This window comes from Labeo rohita, chromosome 10 (assembly GCF_022985175.1).
Source record: "Labeo rohita strain BAU-BD-2019 chromosome 10, IGBB_LRoh.1.0, whole genome shotgun sequence".
Taxonomy (NCBI): Eukaryota; Metazoa; Chordata; class Actinopteri; order Cypriniformes; family Cyprinidae; genus Labeo; species Labeo rohita.
Window position 1 is genome coordinate 11,185,874 of NC_066878.1, and position 15,723 is coordinate 11,201,596.

The 15,723-nt window shown below is 34.9% G+C and overlaps 1 protein-coding gene across 3 annotated transcripts; it reads left to right on the top strand.

Annotated features, from left to right (window-relative positions):
* Nucleotides 1-662: 662 nt before the first annotated feature.
* On the top strand, nt 663-15,357 carry inpp5kb (inositol polyphosphate-5-phosphatase Kb). Of its 3 annotated transcripts, XM_051121347.1 has the most exons (14): nt 663-822; nt 1,389-1,443; nt 3,219-3,323; nt 5,014-5,122; nt 5,697-5,813; nt 6,036-6,211; nt 6,300-6,411; nt 6,595-6,704; nt 9,226-9,252; nt 10,136-10,343; nt 12,334-12,471; nt 12,590-12,673; nt 12,863-12,967; nt 13,601-15,357. In XM_051121347.1, the coding sequence occupies exons 2-14, from the start codon at nt 1,397-1,399 to the stop codon at nt 13,667-13,669; spliced, it is 1,407 nt and encodes a 468-aa protein (XP_050977304.1). In that variant the 5' UTR covers nt 663-822; nt 1,389-1,396; the 3' UTR covers nt 13,670-15,357. The 3 variants fall into 3 exon arrangements, with proteins under 3 accessions (XP_050977304.1, XP_050977302.1, XP_050977303.1); XM_051121345.1 differs by lacking the exons at nt 663-822; nt 1,389-1,443 and adding an exon at nt 2,393-3,014; XM_051121346.1 differs by lacking the exons at nt 663-822; nt 1,389-1,443; nt 9,226-9,252 and adding an exon at nt 2,393-3,014.
* Nucleotides 15,358-15,723: the final 366 nt, after the last annotated feature.

Here is a 15,723-nt window from a genome sequence, read left to right on the forward strand (position 1 = left end):
TTTGGATTTCATTTTCACAGTTATAGCTATGTGTGATGTTTAATTGTTTATTAAATGTATTCATTAATTACACTCAGTAACAATGAAATTATAAGTAAAGTAAATCAATTTGTTCAGCTCTAATATGATTTTAAAAAAGCAATAGGCCATGGGATTTTTAGACGGTGAAATTTACCCTTAATCTCTGGTCCTATAGAAGTCCTCATTTAGATCAGCTTTGATAGGTTGGCATGTTTAAGACAAAGAAATGTTTATATTCAAAATTCTTTTTTATAATGACTACAGACAATTATAAAACTTAATATCACTGTGTCAGCATAAACCACATTATTATTTTTACATTTAGGGTGTGTGTCCAAAATTAAGTTTATAGATTTTAAATTAAGTCGAATATTAAATTAATAACTCAAATTTCATATTGTTTATTAAACTATGAATCAGTATTAAATGATATTGACTAACTGCCAATGCAGAAAACACTTTTTTTTACATTTATATTTGCAAATATATGCAAATATTTTAAGTTATTTTCAATGAACAGAGAACCCTCTGTTTCATCCCCTAATCAAAAGGATTGCGGTATATAACAAATCGTTTAGACACAGTCGAGTCTTTCATAACTTAGCCAAAGCTTTCAGGCGTTTATATGATGAAACAGTAAAGTACTGCGGCTTTAAGAGGTTTCTGTGGACTGGCCGGACAGTGAGGAAGTAAAGGGGCGTAAACACAAACCCCAAGGTCTCACACTGTCCTATAACACCTGTTAAGCACGGAATAGATACTCAAGGCACCTGCAGAATCTCCACAAGACGAGGCTGAAAGGTACGTAACGTTAAGGATTTTTTATTCTTTGCGCAAGAATGAGATTATTTGCGTCAGCGTAGTCTTCAGATTTACTTTAAGTCGTTAATTATGCAGTAGCCTAAATTAAAATTTGCTTTCGTTACGGTAGCTTTAGGAATAATAAATTTATTCGATGTCTGTTTGAATATAGTCCACTTTTTCATACTTGAACGCTCGTTACATAAACAAGTGAGAAATTACATTCTGCTTTTTAGAGGAACGTTTATAGATTTACTACGCCCTATATTCAAGTCTTAAATCCAAACAAAAATGTCCTATGTCGCGTCTTTTTAATATCAAACAACATTATGGTAATCATAAAAGTTACAGCTAAGTAAACCGCGAACACAAACCACTTTCGTAGTAACCATAGCAACAGTGAACATTACATCACTGATCCATATAATAATCAGCAACCTCCAGATTTTTATTTAATCATTTTAAAAAGCTTAGAGCTTTTCGAATGAGACAGGATTAACTCTTTTAGATTAGATTAATGTTTGAATTACCATGCATGCTTGTTTACATGATTTTTGTGTGCATAGGTTTGAGTATGAGCGCACAAAATGTTGGATCCAGAGCTGCACATTCGGCTTTAAGGTAACACCATTCTTGATCAATAAAATTAACACCTCTTCACTTTAATGTAACAAGAAAGACAAGCCTGAGGTGAAAGAAATGAGACTGACAGAACTGAGATTGACAGAAAGTGAAAGGAGTTCAGTGTATTAAGGTTTACTGCCCAGCATAATTGTTTCTTTTTTTCATTTAACTAAAGAGTTGGTGTTTCTCTCGAAAGTTTTACAATTTGTTGTCACAAGACCAGTTGCTTTGTGTTCCTAATGTTCCTGCTCTTTTTTTCTCTACTGCTGAATGCTTCCTTGCCCCTAAGAATTTGCATGTGACTGTATTATAGAGCAGCTGAGTGGAAAGGTAGTCTGCATTTGAGTATTATTTTTATGCTAAACTAATTTATTAGTATTTGTTTAATGGTTTAAAGGTAAAACGTAGCACAGATTTGTAAATTGATGTCGGCAAAGTAACTTTTTAAAATGGCAGATGTCAATACTACGAGTCAGAAACAGTTTCTTTTGGTATTACAGAGAGAACAACACTTTAAAAGCAATTGATAAGTTTTTTCATCAAGTAATCTGGAGTGCAACCTTCCACATTGTAGAAATAGGAGGATAATTCAACTTTGATATAGTTATATTTGACTCCAAGGTAGTAAAATTGGACTCTCTCAGAGTTAACTTCATGCAAGTTTGTTAACAAAGTTTAGCATTGTGCTCTTACATTTTAAACCCCCAGATCTTTAGAAAAATGTGTTATCTTATTGATTGATTGATTTTAAAGTCCAAGAAGTTTTCACGGTGTTGAGGCCTATTCTTGCATAAAGCGGATTAGCATCTGTCGACATTTACTTGCGTCGCTCAAGACCTGCAACAATACACGCAGTGATCTGGAGATCAGGCCTGTTAGTGATGTTTGGCATTTTGTATTCCTGGCCTCATTCACGTGGCTCTCCACCTCTCCAGATTACAATTCATAATCCCAAACGCTCTCCAAAACGCATGCTTTTTCTCGCACTCGTCCATTCAGGCAACAAGACGCAATGAGAACATGTTGATCAACAAAAAGTATTTATTGTAATCACTAACTACTTGATTTCTAAAGGCTTCCTGGTGTCAAAGGAGAATGATAAACCTGTTTCTGAGAAGATTTGAGAAATGTGAGTCTTGGAACTACAGTACGTAGACGTCGATGAACCTAACCTGGAATATCTGCATCTGCTGAACCTCTTGAAGAAGATTTGAACTTTTTAGACCTCTGAAGCTGGGAAAACAACCAGTACGGTAGAGAATCGAAGAATAAACCTACTCACTTTATCTGATCTCTTGGATGAATCAGGCTTCAGATTATCAGTTGTTTTGAGAGAACAGCAAAAAGATGGCTGACATATTTGATGTCCCACGTGTGCGCTCTGACAGTACGTCCACCACGGCATCTCAGTCTTCATCATCGCGGCAGATTCTTCGCCAGCGGCTCGCTCAGTTGCTCGTCTGCTTGGAGGATCTCAGCTCTGATGATGAGACAAATGAGGAAGTGTCCCGTACGCTAGACGAAGCCTTTTACCTCTGTGGAAAATACACCAACAGAGAGTCCTTCAGGTGTACTGTCATTGAAAATGAGTTTTAGATAGACTTGTGTTGGAGTAATAGAAGGAGTGGATTTTGTTAGTGGTTTGCTACAAAGTTTTTATCTTTATTTCATACTTTGTTACAAGTTTTTCCTCAGATATTGAATTCGGAGTTCGAACCTAATTCATTCACTGACTGATTCTTGTTTTGTCTGTTTCTTCTTCTCTTGTTCAGGCTGCACATGGTCACATGGAATGTTGGCACAGCAGAGCCACCAGCTGATGTGAGGTCATTACTGCAACTTGACTCGCAGCCGGCCACTGACCTCTTTGTGATTGGGTGAGTTAATATCACCTGAATCACATGATCAGCAGAAAAAAGTAACATGGATTGTCAATTTAACATGTTGATTTACTAATATATAAAGTACCTTTTAAAAGTTTGGGTTTGGCAAGATTTTTAAAATATTTGTGAATATCTTATATTCACCAAAGCTACATTTATTTGATCAAAAATACAGTAAAAGCAGTAATACTATGAAACACTACAATTTAAAATAACTGTTTTCTATTTATTATTATTTAAAAAAATATATATTTTAAGCAAAGCTTTTCAGTGTATATACTGTGTATGTATGAATTTATCTGTCAAGTAAGTTTACACCTTGATGTATGGAAGCCCATTTCTCTCACTGAATAAAAAATAAAATAAAGTAATTGTTATCTCGCAATTTAGATGTTTTTTTTCTCAGAACTGTGAGATATAAACTCAATTGAAAGAAAACAACTCGCCATTACGAGATTTAAACTTGCAATTCTGAGGAATACAGCTTTTTCTTAAAATTGTCTAAAAAGTTTCTAAAAAGTTTATATCTCACAATTCTGACTTTATTACACTAATTACGAGTTATTAAGTCGCAACTGCGAAAAAAACAAACTCAGAATTCTAGGAAATTATTTTTTCAGAATTGCGAATTTATATTGCGCAATTCTGAATTTAATTTGCAATTGTGAGTTTAAATCATGCAATTCTGTGAAAAAAGTCAGAATTTTGGGATATACACTTGCAGTTGCGAGAAATTCTGAAAAATCATTATTTATCACAGTTGCGAGTTTATATCACGCAATTTTGAAAAAAAAACTCAGCAATATAAACTCCCAATTCTGACTTCATTTCCTAGAATAATGAGGTTATATCTCGCAATCCTGACCTAATTTCCTAGAATTGTGAGTTTATATTTCACAATTCTGACTGTAACTCGCAATTGTGAGTTTAAATCGCACAATTCTGAGAAAAAAATTAAGACTTGCGAGTTTATATCATGCAATTTTAAGAAAAAAGTCAGAATCGCGAGTTTATATCACGCAGTTCTGACTTTAATTTGCAATTGCAAGTTTATATCACACAATTCTGAGAAAAAAAAATCTCAGCAATATAAACTCTTAATTCTGACCTAATTTCCTAGAATTGTGAGTTTATATTTTGCAATTATTTCTCCTAATTGCAGGTTTATATCCCATATTGACTTAATTTCCTTGAATTATTTGTCTTTCGCAATTATGACTGTATTTCTCGTAATTGTGAGGTTATATACTGCAAGTGTTCATATTTTAGAATTATGAGTTTATATTCAGCAATTCTGACTGTATTTCTTGTAATTGTGAGTTTATATCCCACAATTCTGACTTCACGTCCTAGAATTGAGAATTTATATCTCGCAATTCTGACTGTATTTCTCGCAATTTTGGGTTTATATCCTGCAATTCTGACTTTATAACTCGAGTTACTCGAGTAACTGTGTTTATATCACAGAATTCTGAGAAAAAAGTCAGAAAAGCAAGTTTATATCTCACAATTCTGAGAAAAAAGTAAGGTCAAAGTCAAAAAAGATGTAAACTCACAATTGCGAGAAAAAGCCAGAAGATAAAAAAATAAAAAGTCGCAAAACCTTTATTATTCTTTATTCAGTGGCAAAAACTGGCTTCCATAGTGATGTGATATAAGATGAGCAGATGTGTTTATGCCCTAGTCTACAGGAAGTGAATGCCACTCCAGTGCGGTATATCTCTGATCTCATTTCTGAAGACTCATGGAGTCACCTCCTCATGGATACTCTGGCACCAATGGGGTATATCAAGGTAGAGAATAAACATAAAACTAATTGTGTGTGTCAGCACTGCAAACTCAGTTTAGAGAGTGTGAAAGACAGAGTGTTGAGTGTCCTTACATATGTTTATAAGCAGTTGCAACTGTTACAATAGAACAGAGAGACAAAATCAGGATGAGCCGTCTCCTCATTAAGCTTGTTAAGCTCCATTGTTCACTGCAGGCCATTAAAAAACACTAGCGGCATTGTTTCACACCAGCGCATTTGTGTACCGTAACCGCAGATTTAATGTGAGCCATTTTGCCTTTCACGACTAATTAGCTCTGATTTTAAAAACTAAATTCCACTTCACCAAAAAAATCCCAGGAATTGCCAATACCAATCTACTTATTTTCTGACGTCAACGTATCAAGGACACTTATCCATTCAAAGCTCAAATACGTGTTTCCTCTGTTGTTTTCTTTCACGGCCTACTGTAGCTTTCTTGCATAGAAATCATCTAAAATCCTCTTTTTTTGATGTGGAGGTCAAAGCAGCTTGTGACGTTTGAGTTGAGAAATACACTGAAGCTTTGACATATGAAAAAAGTTTTTTGCTGTCCTCAGGTGACTTCAGTGAGGATGCAGGGTTTACTGCTGATACTGTTTGCAAAGCAGGTCCACCTGCCTTTCATCAGAGACATCCAAAGTACATACACCCGCACAGGACTGTTTGGATACTGGGTGTGTTATAGCCTTTACCTTTTTACAGTTACTGTTAGAAACTAATTTCATTTTCCTTTAAAACTCATATTTATTTTGCTGTTCAAATGTTTGGGGTTTGGCAAGATTTTACAACCCATTTTTCTCCTAAACCCATTTTTTAGAGGTATGAACTAATTCTGTAATATAATGTCTATAATTCTGTAATAATATGTAGCTGGACTAATGCATTTTATTCTACAGGGAAATAAAGGAGGTGTGTCCGTGCGTTTCTCATTCTACGGTCACATGCTGTGTTTTCTGAACTGTCATCTGGCCGCTCATATGAACTACGCCCTGCAACGCATGGATGAGTTTGAATATATACTGGACACACAAGACTTTGATATGTACAACACACCACAAGTGCTTGACCACAAGTAAGTGCTAAACTGGGTTAAATTTGCTCACATTTATGCTTTCTCACATACTTCATGGTTCTCATATTGTTGTTCTTCCTCGTATCAGGGTAGTCTTCTGGTTTGGTGATCTGAACTTTCGTATCGCTGACCATGGGATGCACTTTCTCCGCTCCTCGATCAACAATGGCCGCTTTAACCTGTTGTGGGACAGAGATCAGGTCAGAAAAACACACAAATAAAGATAACACAAATACTCACTCTTCTAAAGACAATGGCTCTAATCATGCTAATTATAAATATGTTTTATTTAGAAAAAGTGCATTAATAGTTAGTTTCATGTAATATTCTATTCTATTCTATTCTATTCTATTCTATTCTATTCACTGATATCTGGCTCTTAGCTGACCATGATGAAGAAGAAAGAACCTATTCTTCAGGAGTTTGAAGAAGGACCATTGTGCTTTAAACCCACATATAAGTTTGACCGTTTCTCTGAGACTTACGATACAAGGTACATTCACACACTTAGATGTTTTTATCCCGGACGGACAGTTCACCTAAAAATGAAAATTCTGTCATTAATTACTCACCCTCATGTCGTTCCAAACCTTTAAGGCCTTTGTTCATCTTCGGAACACAAATTAAGATATTTGTGATGAAATCTGAGAGCTTTATGACCTGTACCAGCAGTTGGGTTAAATGTTTAATATTTCTACACCATTGCGTAAAATTACTATATTTCTTGCTTGAATCCAAAATAGGCTGGAAATGAGCATTTATTAATATGTTCAATAAATGAACATTTATTAAAGGAGAACTCCACTTCCAGAACAACAATTCACAAATAATTTACTCACCCCCTTGTCATCCAAGATGTTCATGTCTTTCTGTCTTCAGTCGTGAAGAAATTATGGTTTTCGAGGAAAACATTTTTAGGATTTTTCTCCATATAATGGACTTCATTGGTGCCCCAATTTTGAACTTCCAAAATGTAGTTTAAATGCAGCTTCAAATGGCTCTAAATGATCCCAGCCGAGGAAGAATGATCTTATCTAGCGAAACGACCAGCCATTTTTTTCGGAAAATAAAAATTTGTATACTTTTTAAGCACAAAAGCTAGTGTAGCACAGGCTCTGGGATGCACGTTCACAATGCTACATACTGTTGAATCACGTCGAAAGGTCATGTGGAATGTAGGCAGAACTACAGACCCAGTGTTTACAATGCGAACGCGCAAAGACTAGGGAAGTGCAAGTAAGTCAAACACTGTTTACAAACAAAAAGCTACAATGATGTCGGACAATTCTGAAGTTGTAGGAGAAAATAAGATAAGAGTTTTTAACCATACTCTACACTGAACAATACTTCAACAGCATTTATTAATCTTAGTTAATATTAATAACTAATGCATTATTAAAAACAAAAGTTGTATTTATTAACCTTAACTAATGCACTGTGAACTAACATGAACTAACAATGAACAACTGTTTTTTTTAATTAACTAACCTTAATAAAGATTAATAAATACTGTAATAAATGTATTGTTCATTGTTTGTTCATGTTAGTTAATACATTAAATAATGTTAATAAATGACACCTTATTGTAAATAAAGCTACCCAGTAGGTTGGGTTAAACGTTTAATCCAACCGCTGGGTCAAAACAATCCAGTTGCTGGGTTTGTCCATATTTTACCCAGTGCTGGGTTGCATTTAACCCAGCGTTTTTTAGTGTAGCTTCATAAAATTAAGGTTGAAACACTGATGTCACATGGACTATTTTAACATTGTCCTTTTACCTTTCTGAGCCTTGAACGTGTCAGTTGCGTTGCTGTATATGCAGGGTCAGAAAACTCTCGGATTTCATCAAAAATCTCTTAATTTGCATTCCGAAGATGAATAAAGGTCTTACAGATTTGCAACGACGTGAGGGTGAGTAATTAATGACAGAATTTTCATTTTTGGGTCAACTATCCCTCTAAAGGAGAAGTCCACTTCCAGAACAAAAAATTACTGATAATGTACTCACCCCCTTGTCATCAAAGATGCTCATGTCTTTTTTTCTTCAGCCATAAAGAAATTATGTTTTTTGAGTTAAACATTTCAGGATTTTTCTCCATATAATGGACTGATATGGTGCCCTGATTTTGAACTTCCAAAATGCAGTTTAAATGCGGCTTTAAATGATCCCAAATGCAGCTGAAGAATGGTCTTATCTAGCAAAACGATTGGTTATTTTCATTTAAAAAATACAATTTAAATACTTTTTTATTCTCAAACGCTCGTCTTGTCTTGCTTTCCCTAAACTCTGTGTATTCTGGCTCAAGACAGTTAGGGTATGTTGAAGAACTCTGATTGTATTTTCTCCCTCAACTTCACAAATCATTTCAAAATCATCCTACATCGCTGCAGAAGTACAGACCCAGTGTTTGCAAATTGAGAATGCAAAGAAGATCAAACACCCTTAACAAAAAAGGTAAAACAGTGATATAAGATGATTTCGAAGTTGAGGGAGAACATGAGATGGGAGTTTTTCGACATTCCCTAACTGTCCTGACCCGGAACAAAAACAGTTCAGGCAGAGTAAGACAAGACGAGCGTTTAAGATTAAAAAGTATTTAAAGTGTATTATTTTTTATGAAAATAACCTATCGTTTTGCTAGATAAGACCCTTCTTCCTCATCTGGGATCATTTACAACTGCATTTGGGATCATTTGAAGTCGCATTTAAACTGCATTTTGGAAATTTAAAATCGGGGCACCATATTAGTCCATTATATGGAGAAAAATGCTAAAATGTTTTCCTCAAAAAACTGTTTCTTTACGACTGAAGAAAGAAAGACATGAACATCTTGGATGACAAGGGGGTGAGTACATTATATATAAAAATCTTTGTTTTGGAAGTGGACTTCTCCTTTAACACAATACATATGGACTGTTTTTAATGTGGGAAATGGAAACAGTATTACATCTCAATTCCCTGAAAGTAAAGTGTTTTCTTAGAAGAAATTCATGGCTGTTCTTTCTCCGCACAGAACACAGAGGACATGGTTTGGCTTTATGTAAGATTTGATAAAAAATATTTGTGTTTGTTGCATGGCCTTATCTCTATCTTAACCACTATTACCCAGAATTCCCCTCACCATCACATCCCTGTAAAACACTGCACTCCTCTCACTCAGCATTCAATCTTTGCATAATCTCCCGTCAGATGCTCCAGTAAGCATTTTAGTCATGTCTGTACAACTGTAATGTTGTGTTTTTTTTCTGTGCGCCATCTGCCATCTGCTTTGAAAACATGTATGTTTTAGAAATGGGCATGTAGGATGTTGCAAGGGAATTGTATTCCCATCAAACATAAATGGCTGAATACAGGAAGTCTTCCGTACCACAGAGTATTTGAATCTGTGTCTACATACAAAAGTGTCTTCAGCACAGATGTTTTTCTCATTTAGCTGTCACCTGTTTGCTAAATTGTTAAATCACTAGTGAAATATGCTTAGGAAATGGTATTTTGCTCTTTCTGTAATGGAAGCAGAGAAAGTTTGTCTCCCCATTGGAAAGATCAGGTCAAATTTGAATTTATTTTCAAGATACTAGTCAAGGTGAAAAAAGCGAAATAGAGGTTTTCTGAAAAATGCAGGAAGTCATGTATAAACCAACCACTACATTCATCCATCCAGCCCTTCCATCATATTTAATACATGACCACACATCCATGAAATGCCGTCAGTGTGTCACTGGGCATTTAACAGCTGTCATGGAGAACTGCTTTGCACTTGTCATGTACCATGTCGCTAAGCACCTCATCACTGTGTAGAATGCATGTTTCACTGTGATATGCTGGTGTTTGATGCATGTGCATGCTGTTTCATGTTGTAAAAACAGATCATTTATTAGTTCAGTATAACTGACATTCTTTTTTTTGTATGGGTTAATACTTAGTGGTAAAAAGCGGAAACCTGCCTGGACGGATCGTATCTTGTGGAGGATAAAACCCAAAGCTATAGAGACTGAGGATGAAAATATGTCGACAACATCATCCACTGACGACGATGAGTATCCTATTAAGGTGACGCAGGACATGTACACCTGCGATGTCTCGTATGGGGTCAGTGACCACAAACCTGTCATTGCAACCTTCAATCTGGAGGTATGAATTATGCTAATCAATCAAATGATAATGAGCTGATCAAATTAAAGTGAATGTGCTTAAATAATCATTAAAGGAGAAGTTAACTTCCAGAACAAAAATGTACAGATAATGTACTCACCCCCCTTGTCATCCAATACGTTTATGTCTTTCTTTCTTCAGTCGTGAAGAAATTATGTTTTTTGAGAAAACATTTCAGGATTTCTCTCTATATAGTGGACTTCAGTGGTGCCCACGAGTTTGAACTTCCAAAGTGCAGTTTAAATGCAGCTTCAAAGGACTCTAAACAGGGCTGTCACTAACAATTATTTTGGTAATTGAGTAATCTGTTGATTATTCTGACGATTAATCGAGTAATCTGATAATTCTCTCTTTTTTTTGTAGTAATAAAAATAGACGTAAGTGATCAAAAGCCTTTAAAATGACTTAAAATACATACATAAAATAGCAATGAGGCAATAATAATTAGTTCAAATAAAGTATCAAAAGCAAGTAATCATATGGCTTTATTGAACAAAACTGTTAAAATACATCATGTATTATAAACAATAGAGCTAATGTATTACGCATTATAACAAATGCCTGCAGAAGGCGATTGTTTTTACACTTTACTGACGATCTAATCCTTGTTTAATATTGACTAAACAACACTTAATTAAAATGTCCACTTAATCTTTAATATTTGGCCATTTCTGTAGAAAAGCTACAGCCACTGTCATTTCTTAAATATGTGGACATCAAAACGTGTAGACTCAGAGTGAGGGTTTAAAGTTTTATTTTGAATTCATGATGAAAAGTTGAACAATTGAACTGTGTTTGTGGAGGTTTATAAATGATTTACCTTACAAATATGTTGGAATAGTGCACGTTGCGTTCCCAGATGAACGTTATAATAAACCCAAACTCACTGGGTCAACAACATGCAGAGATGGAGTTTGAGACGCTCCACACATGTAAATGATAACAGTTTGTGTAGCAGCTTTTACTGTGAACGAAGCCGCTCTGAGACGCAAGTACTTAACCTACATTCATGTAAACGGTTATAAGTCCATGTATTAAACCTGCAACGCATATATTTATTTAACTGAATCATAGCGTTTTTGAATTCACAATAGTATTATGCTTTATTATGATTTTTATATGGGTTTAACATGTGGAATACGCCGATTACTCAAAATGTAAGAGGATTTTTTAAAATCAAATATTCGAATAGAATCGAGGAATTGTTGCAGCCCTAGACCTAAATGATCCCATCCAAGGAAGAAGGGACTTATCTAGCAAAACGATCGATTATTTTCTAAAAAAATTGACAATTTATATACTATTACTTTATTTTATATTATACTATTTAACCTCAAATGCTTGTGTTGTCTAACTCTGCGTGAACTCTGTGTAATCCGGTTCAAGACAGTTAGGGTATGTGGAAAAACTCCCATCTCATTTTCTCCTCCAACTTCAAAATCGCCCTACATCGCTGCAGAGGTACCAACCCAGTGTTCACAAAGTGAACGTGCAAAGAAAATCAAACACCTTTTACAAAAAAAGGTAAAACAGTTTTTTAACATACCCTAACTGTCTTGAACCAGTATACACAGTTCAGGCAGAGCTAGAAAAGACAAGCATTTGAGGTTAAAAGGTATATAAATTGTAATTTTTTTAGAAAATAACTGATCGTTGCACTAGAGAACACCCTTATTCCTCGCCTGGGATCGTTTGAAGCCCTTTAAGCTGCATTTAAACTGCATTTTGGAAGTTCAAACTCGTAGGCATCATTGAAGTCCACCATATGGAGAGAAATCCTGAAATGTTTTCCCTCAAAAAACATATTTTCTTTACGACTGAAGAAAGAAAGACATGAACATCTTGGATGACAAGGGAGGGAGTAAATTATCTGTAAACTTTTGTTCTGGAATTGAACTTCTCCTTTAATAATTAAAATTTTAGGTGTATCTACCTTTCAGTCCAAATTAGTCTTGATCTCTTCATGCAGATGAGGAAAAAGGTGGAGACGCCTTTGGTCACACTAACCGTGAAGGGACACTGGAGTGCAGATGAAGATGCCACTTTCACCTACACCATTCTGGAAAACTTTGAGTCCTCAACCTGGGACTGGATTGGATTGTACAAGGTGAGAGGAAGACAAAAAGAGGTTGATGAATGAACAAAAACACAGAAAGAGACAAAAAAGGAGATCAGTATCACAAAGCGGGTCACTAACTACTGGTGATTTATATCTCTGCGTGCAGATTGGCTTCAAAAGTGCCTCCGATTACTCTGCCTTCACTTGGGTCAAAGATGATGAAGTGGCTGCCAATGGCGAAGTCGTGACGGTATGGCAGACTAAAAGTTTTAGTGTTGAGAACAGGTCTGCACTGTGAATATAATGAATATTAATAGCATTTTATATTGCTTTACTTTTGTGCTCGCATCTATAATGAAAGTTGACACCGCTCTGTGCATTTAAGCTGTAACAAGTTGCTACACAAGGACTAACACGAGTGATGCACTTCCTGTTTAAGGTCCAGATGAGTAAAAATGAGCTCCCCCTGCTGGCAGGGGATTATGTTCTTGGCTATTACAGCACCAACATGCAAACCCTCCTTGCCTTTAGTCCAACTTTCCAGGTGAGTTTCCACAAACTTATACACTAGCAGTCAAAAGTTTTTGAACAGTAAGATTTTTAATGTTTTTTAAAATAAGTCTCTTCTGCTCACCAAGCCTGCATTTATTTGATTCAAAATACAGCAAAAGCAGTAATACTGTGAAATATTTTTTACTATTTAAAATAACTGCTTTCTCTTTGAATATATTTAAAATGTAATTTATTCCTGTGATCAAAGCTAAATTTACAGCATCAGTACTCCAGTCTTCAGTGTCACATGATCCTTCAGAAATCATTCTAATATGCTGATTTGCTGTTCAAGAAACATTTATTATTATTATTAGTACTTTTTTTCAGGATTCTTTGAATAGAAAGATCACATGAAGACTGAAGTAATGATGCTAAGAATTCAGCTTTTAAGCCACAGAAATAAATTACATTTTAAAATATTTTCAGATAAAAAACAGTTATTTTAAATAGTCAAAATGTTTCAAAATTTTACTGTTTTACTGTATGTAGGATCAAATAATTGCAGGCTTGGTGAGCAGAAGAGACTTCTTTAAAAACAGTAAAAATCTTACTGTTCAAAAACTTTTGACTGGTAGTGTACATTCACCTCTGTAAGTCCATTTTCATCTGCTTTGTCTGGATCCAGATTCTAGAATCCCAACAAGCTGTAATGGAACGTCTGGTTCCTGAGAACATCAACGGACATGAGAAGTAACTGGACATCTTTTAACCTCTGAGGCATATGTTCACATATGTAAAAAATGAAGGATCTGATTTGAAATCAGATTCACCTGTGTAAACAGAATTTGCTCTGTTTTTAAAAGATAAAACTGATTCTGTGAAACAGTCTGATGTAATGAGTGTGATTTTAAAATCTAAGGCCTTAAAATTTCCCAAACACTCAGTTTAGTCTCTAAACATACTGCAGTACAGTTTTTTCCATGGTTCTTCTCATACAGAATCTCTACCTGTATCGGCACTAGAGGTCTATAAAGCAATCACTAACTGTATTACAGACACATCCTAACTTAGAATCTTATCCCATCTGTTTAGTAACCATGATAATTTGACTAAGAACTGATAAATAGATTTTCTTTTTTAAGTTTAAAATTAAAACAGGAAATTTCTGTAATACAGCCCACAGAATCTGTACCTGCATAAACCAAGAGCTCTTTTGATTTATGTAGAATCTGACCACGCAATGATCTATACATTTTTCACACCTTCCATGTTTTGTTTTAATAAAATTTGATACTAATAAGAGTGTAGAACTCTTAGAATTTTAAAATAGGCCTGTATTTCATGCCAAAAATCAACGCATAAATTGTGGAAAAGTACTATTATTTTACATTAATGAAGTCCTACAAAATACAAATATACATTTGTATTATTATATGAAATATTAAATAAATGTTGCATTTGTTTTGCCTATTATATTTGAAAGTGATTACAGTCTCTTACAATTTTATTGAACATTGGTGCTGTGCTTTATACAGTATTTCACTGTATGTTCTATATGTCAGTGCCTGTTTCTATATGACACTGTGTGGCTTTTTAGTATCTATATCATCAGTTCGCCATCTGTTAAAATGCCATTTTGTTTATACACTGCCATTCTCATTAGCAGGGTTGGGGGTAATGCATTACAAGTACACGAGTTACTTAATGAGATTACTTTTTTCAAGTAACTAGTAAAGTAACGCATTACTTGTACCTCTTTTTTTTTAAAGATTTATTTTTGGCATTTTTGCCTTTTTTATTCTGACAGGACAGTATGTTAGATAGGAAGCAACATGCGAGAAGGGGTGGGGGAAAGGTCCATTAGCTGGGACTCGAACTCGGGACGCCCGAAGCGCAACACCGCTATATGTTGCACGCTGCATTACTTTTAAATTTACAACAAAATATCCAAGTTACTTTTTTAGACATGTAACACTAGAAGTGAGGTGCAAAAGTACTTCATTCAGCCTTTACAGTTGCCAAAAATCTGACTTTTTTTTTTTAATTAAAAACAAATACCAAACCCACTCTGGGTGACAAAATGAATGCAAAAGTAACAACGCATTACCACTAAAGTAATACCAATTTTGTGGAGTAACGCAATATTGTAATGCATTACTACTTTTAAAAGCAACTTTCCCCAACACTGCTTATTAGTGCTAAATTTGCCTTTTATATGCGTGAGAGGCAGTTTAACTTCTTTTTCGTTGAATATAATTGATAATGTCTTTATCTGAGTTCATGTAAAATTTATCGTCACTGTATTCTTGGAAGTGGGAACTAGTTGATTTGACTGTTCGTGATTTGTTAAATGTAATAAAATGTTTCTGCAATCAAGCAGTTGTTGAACACAGCTGTGTTACTGGGATTGTAAGCAATTTCATTAAACTATTAACATCTGAATATCTGTTTGCGTCATAGGCTAACTGCGTACTGTAAATGCATCTGTATACTTTATTTATAACTGAGATGAGTTGAAATATTTTGAGGTAACTTGTAATTAACCTGAAATATTCCTTTAAGGTCTACCTCACACATTTGAAGGTTAATTACATAGCTGAAATTAATTAGTGTGACATGAAGCGTGATTTTTCATCCAACAAAATCCAATCTCAAGAGTGACAATCAAACAAACGTCCTCCTCAATTTATCTCCCCACCAGTATTATTTCCCTTTTACATGTTTTTGTAGCTCACTGCAGGGGGCGCTGTTTGCTTGCTTATTGTCTTGTTCATAACGCACTGCATTTGTGAAATTCACGCAAGCATA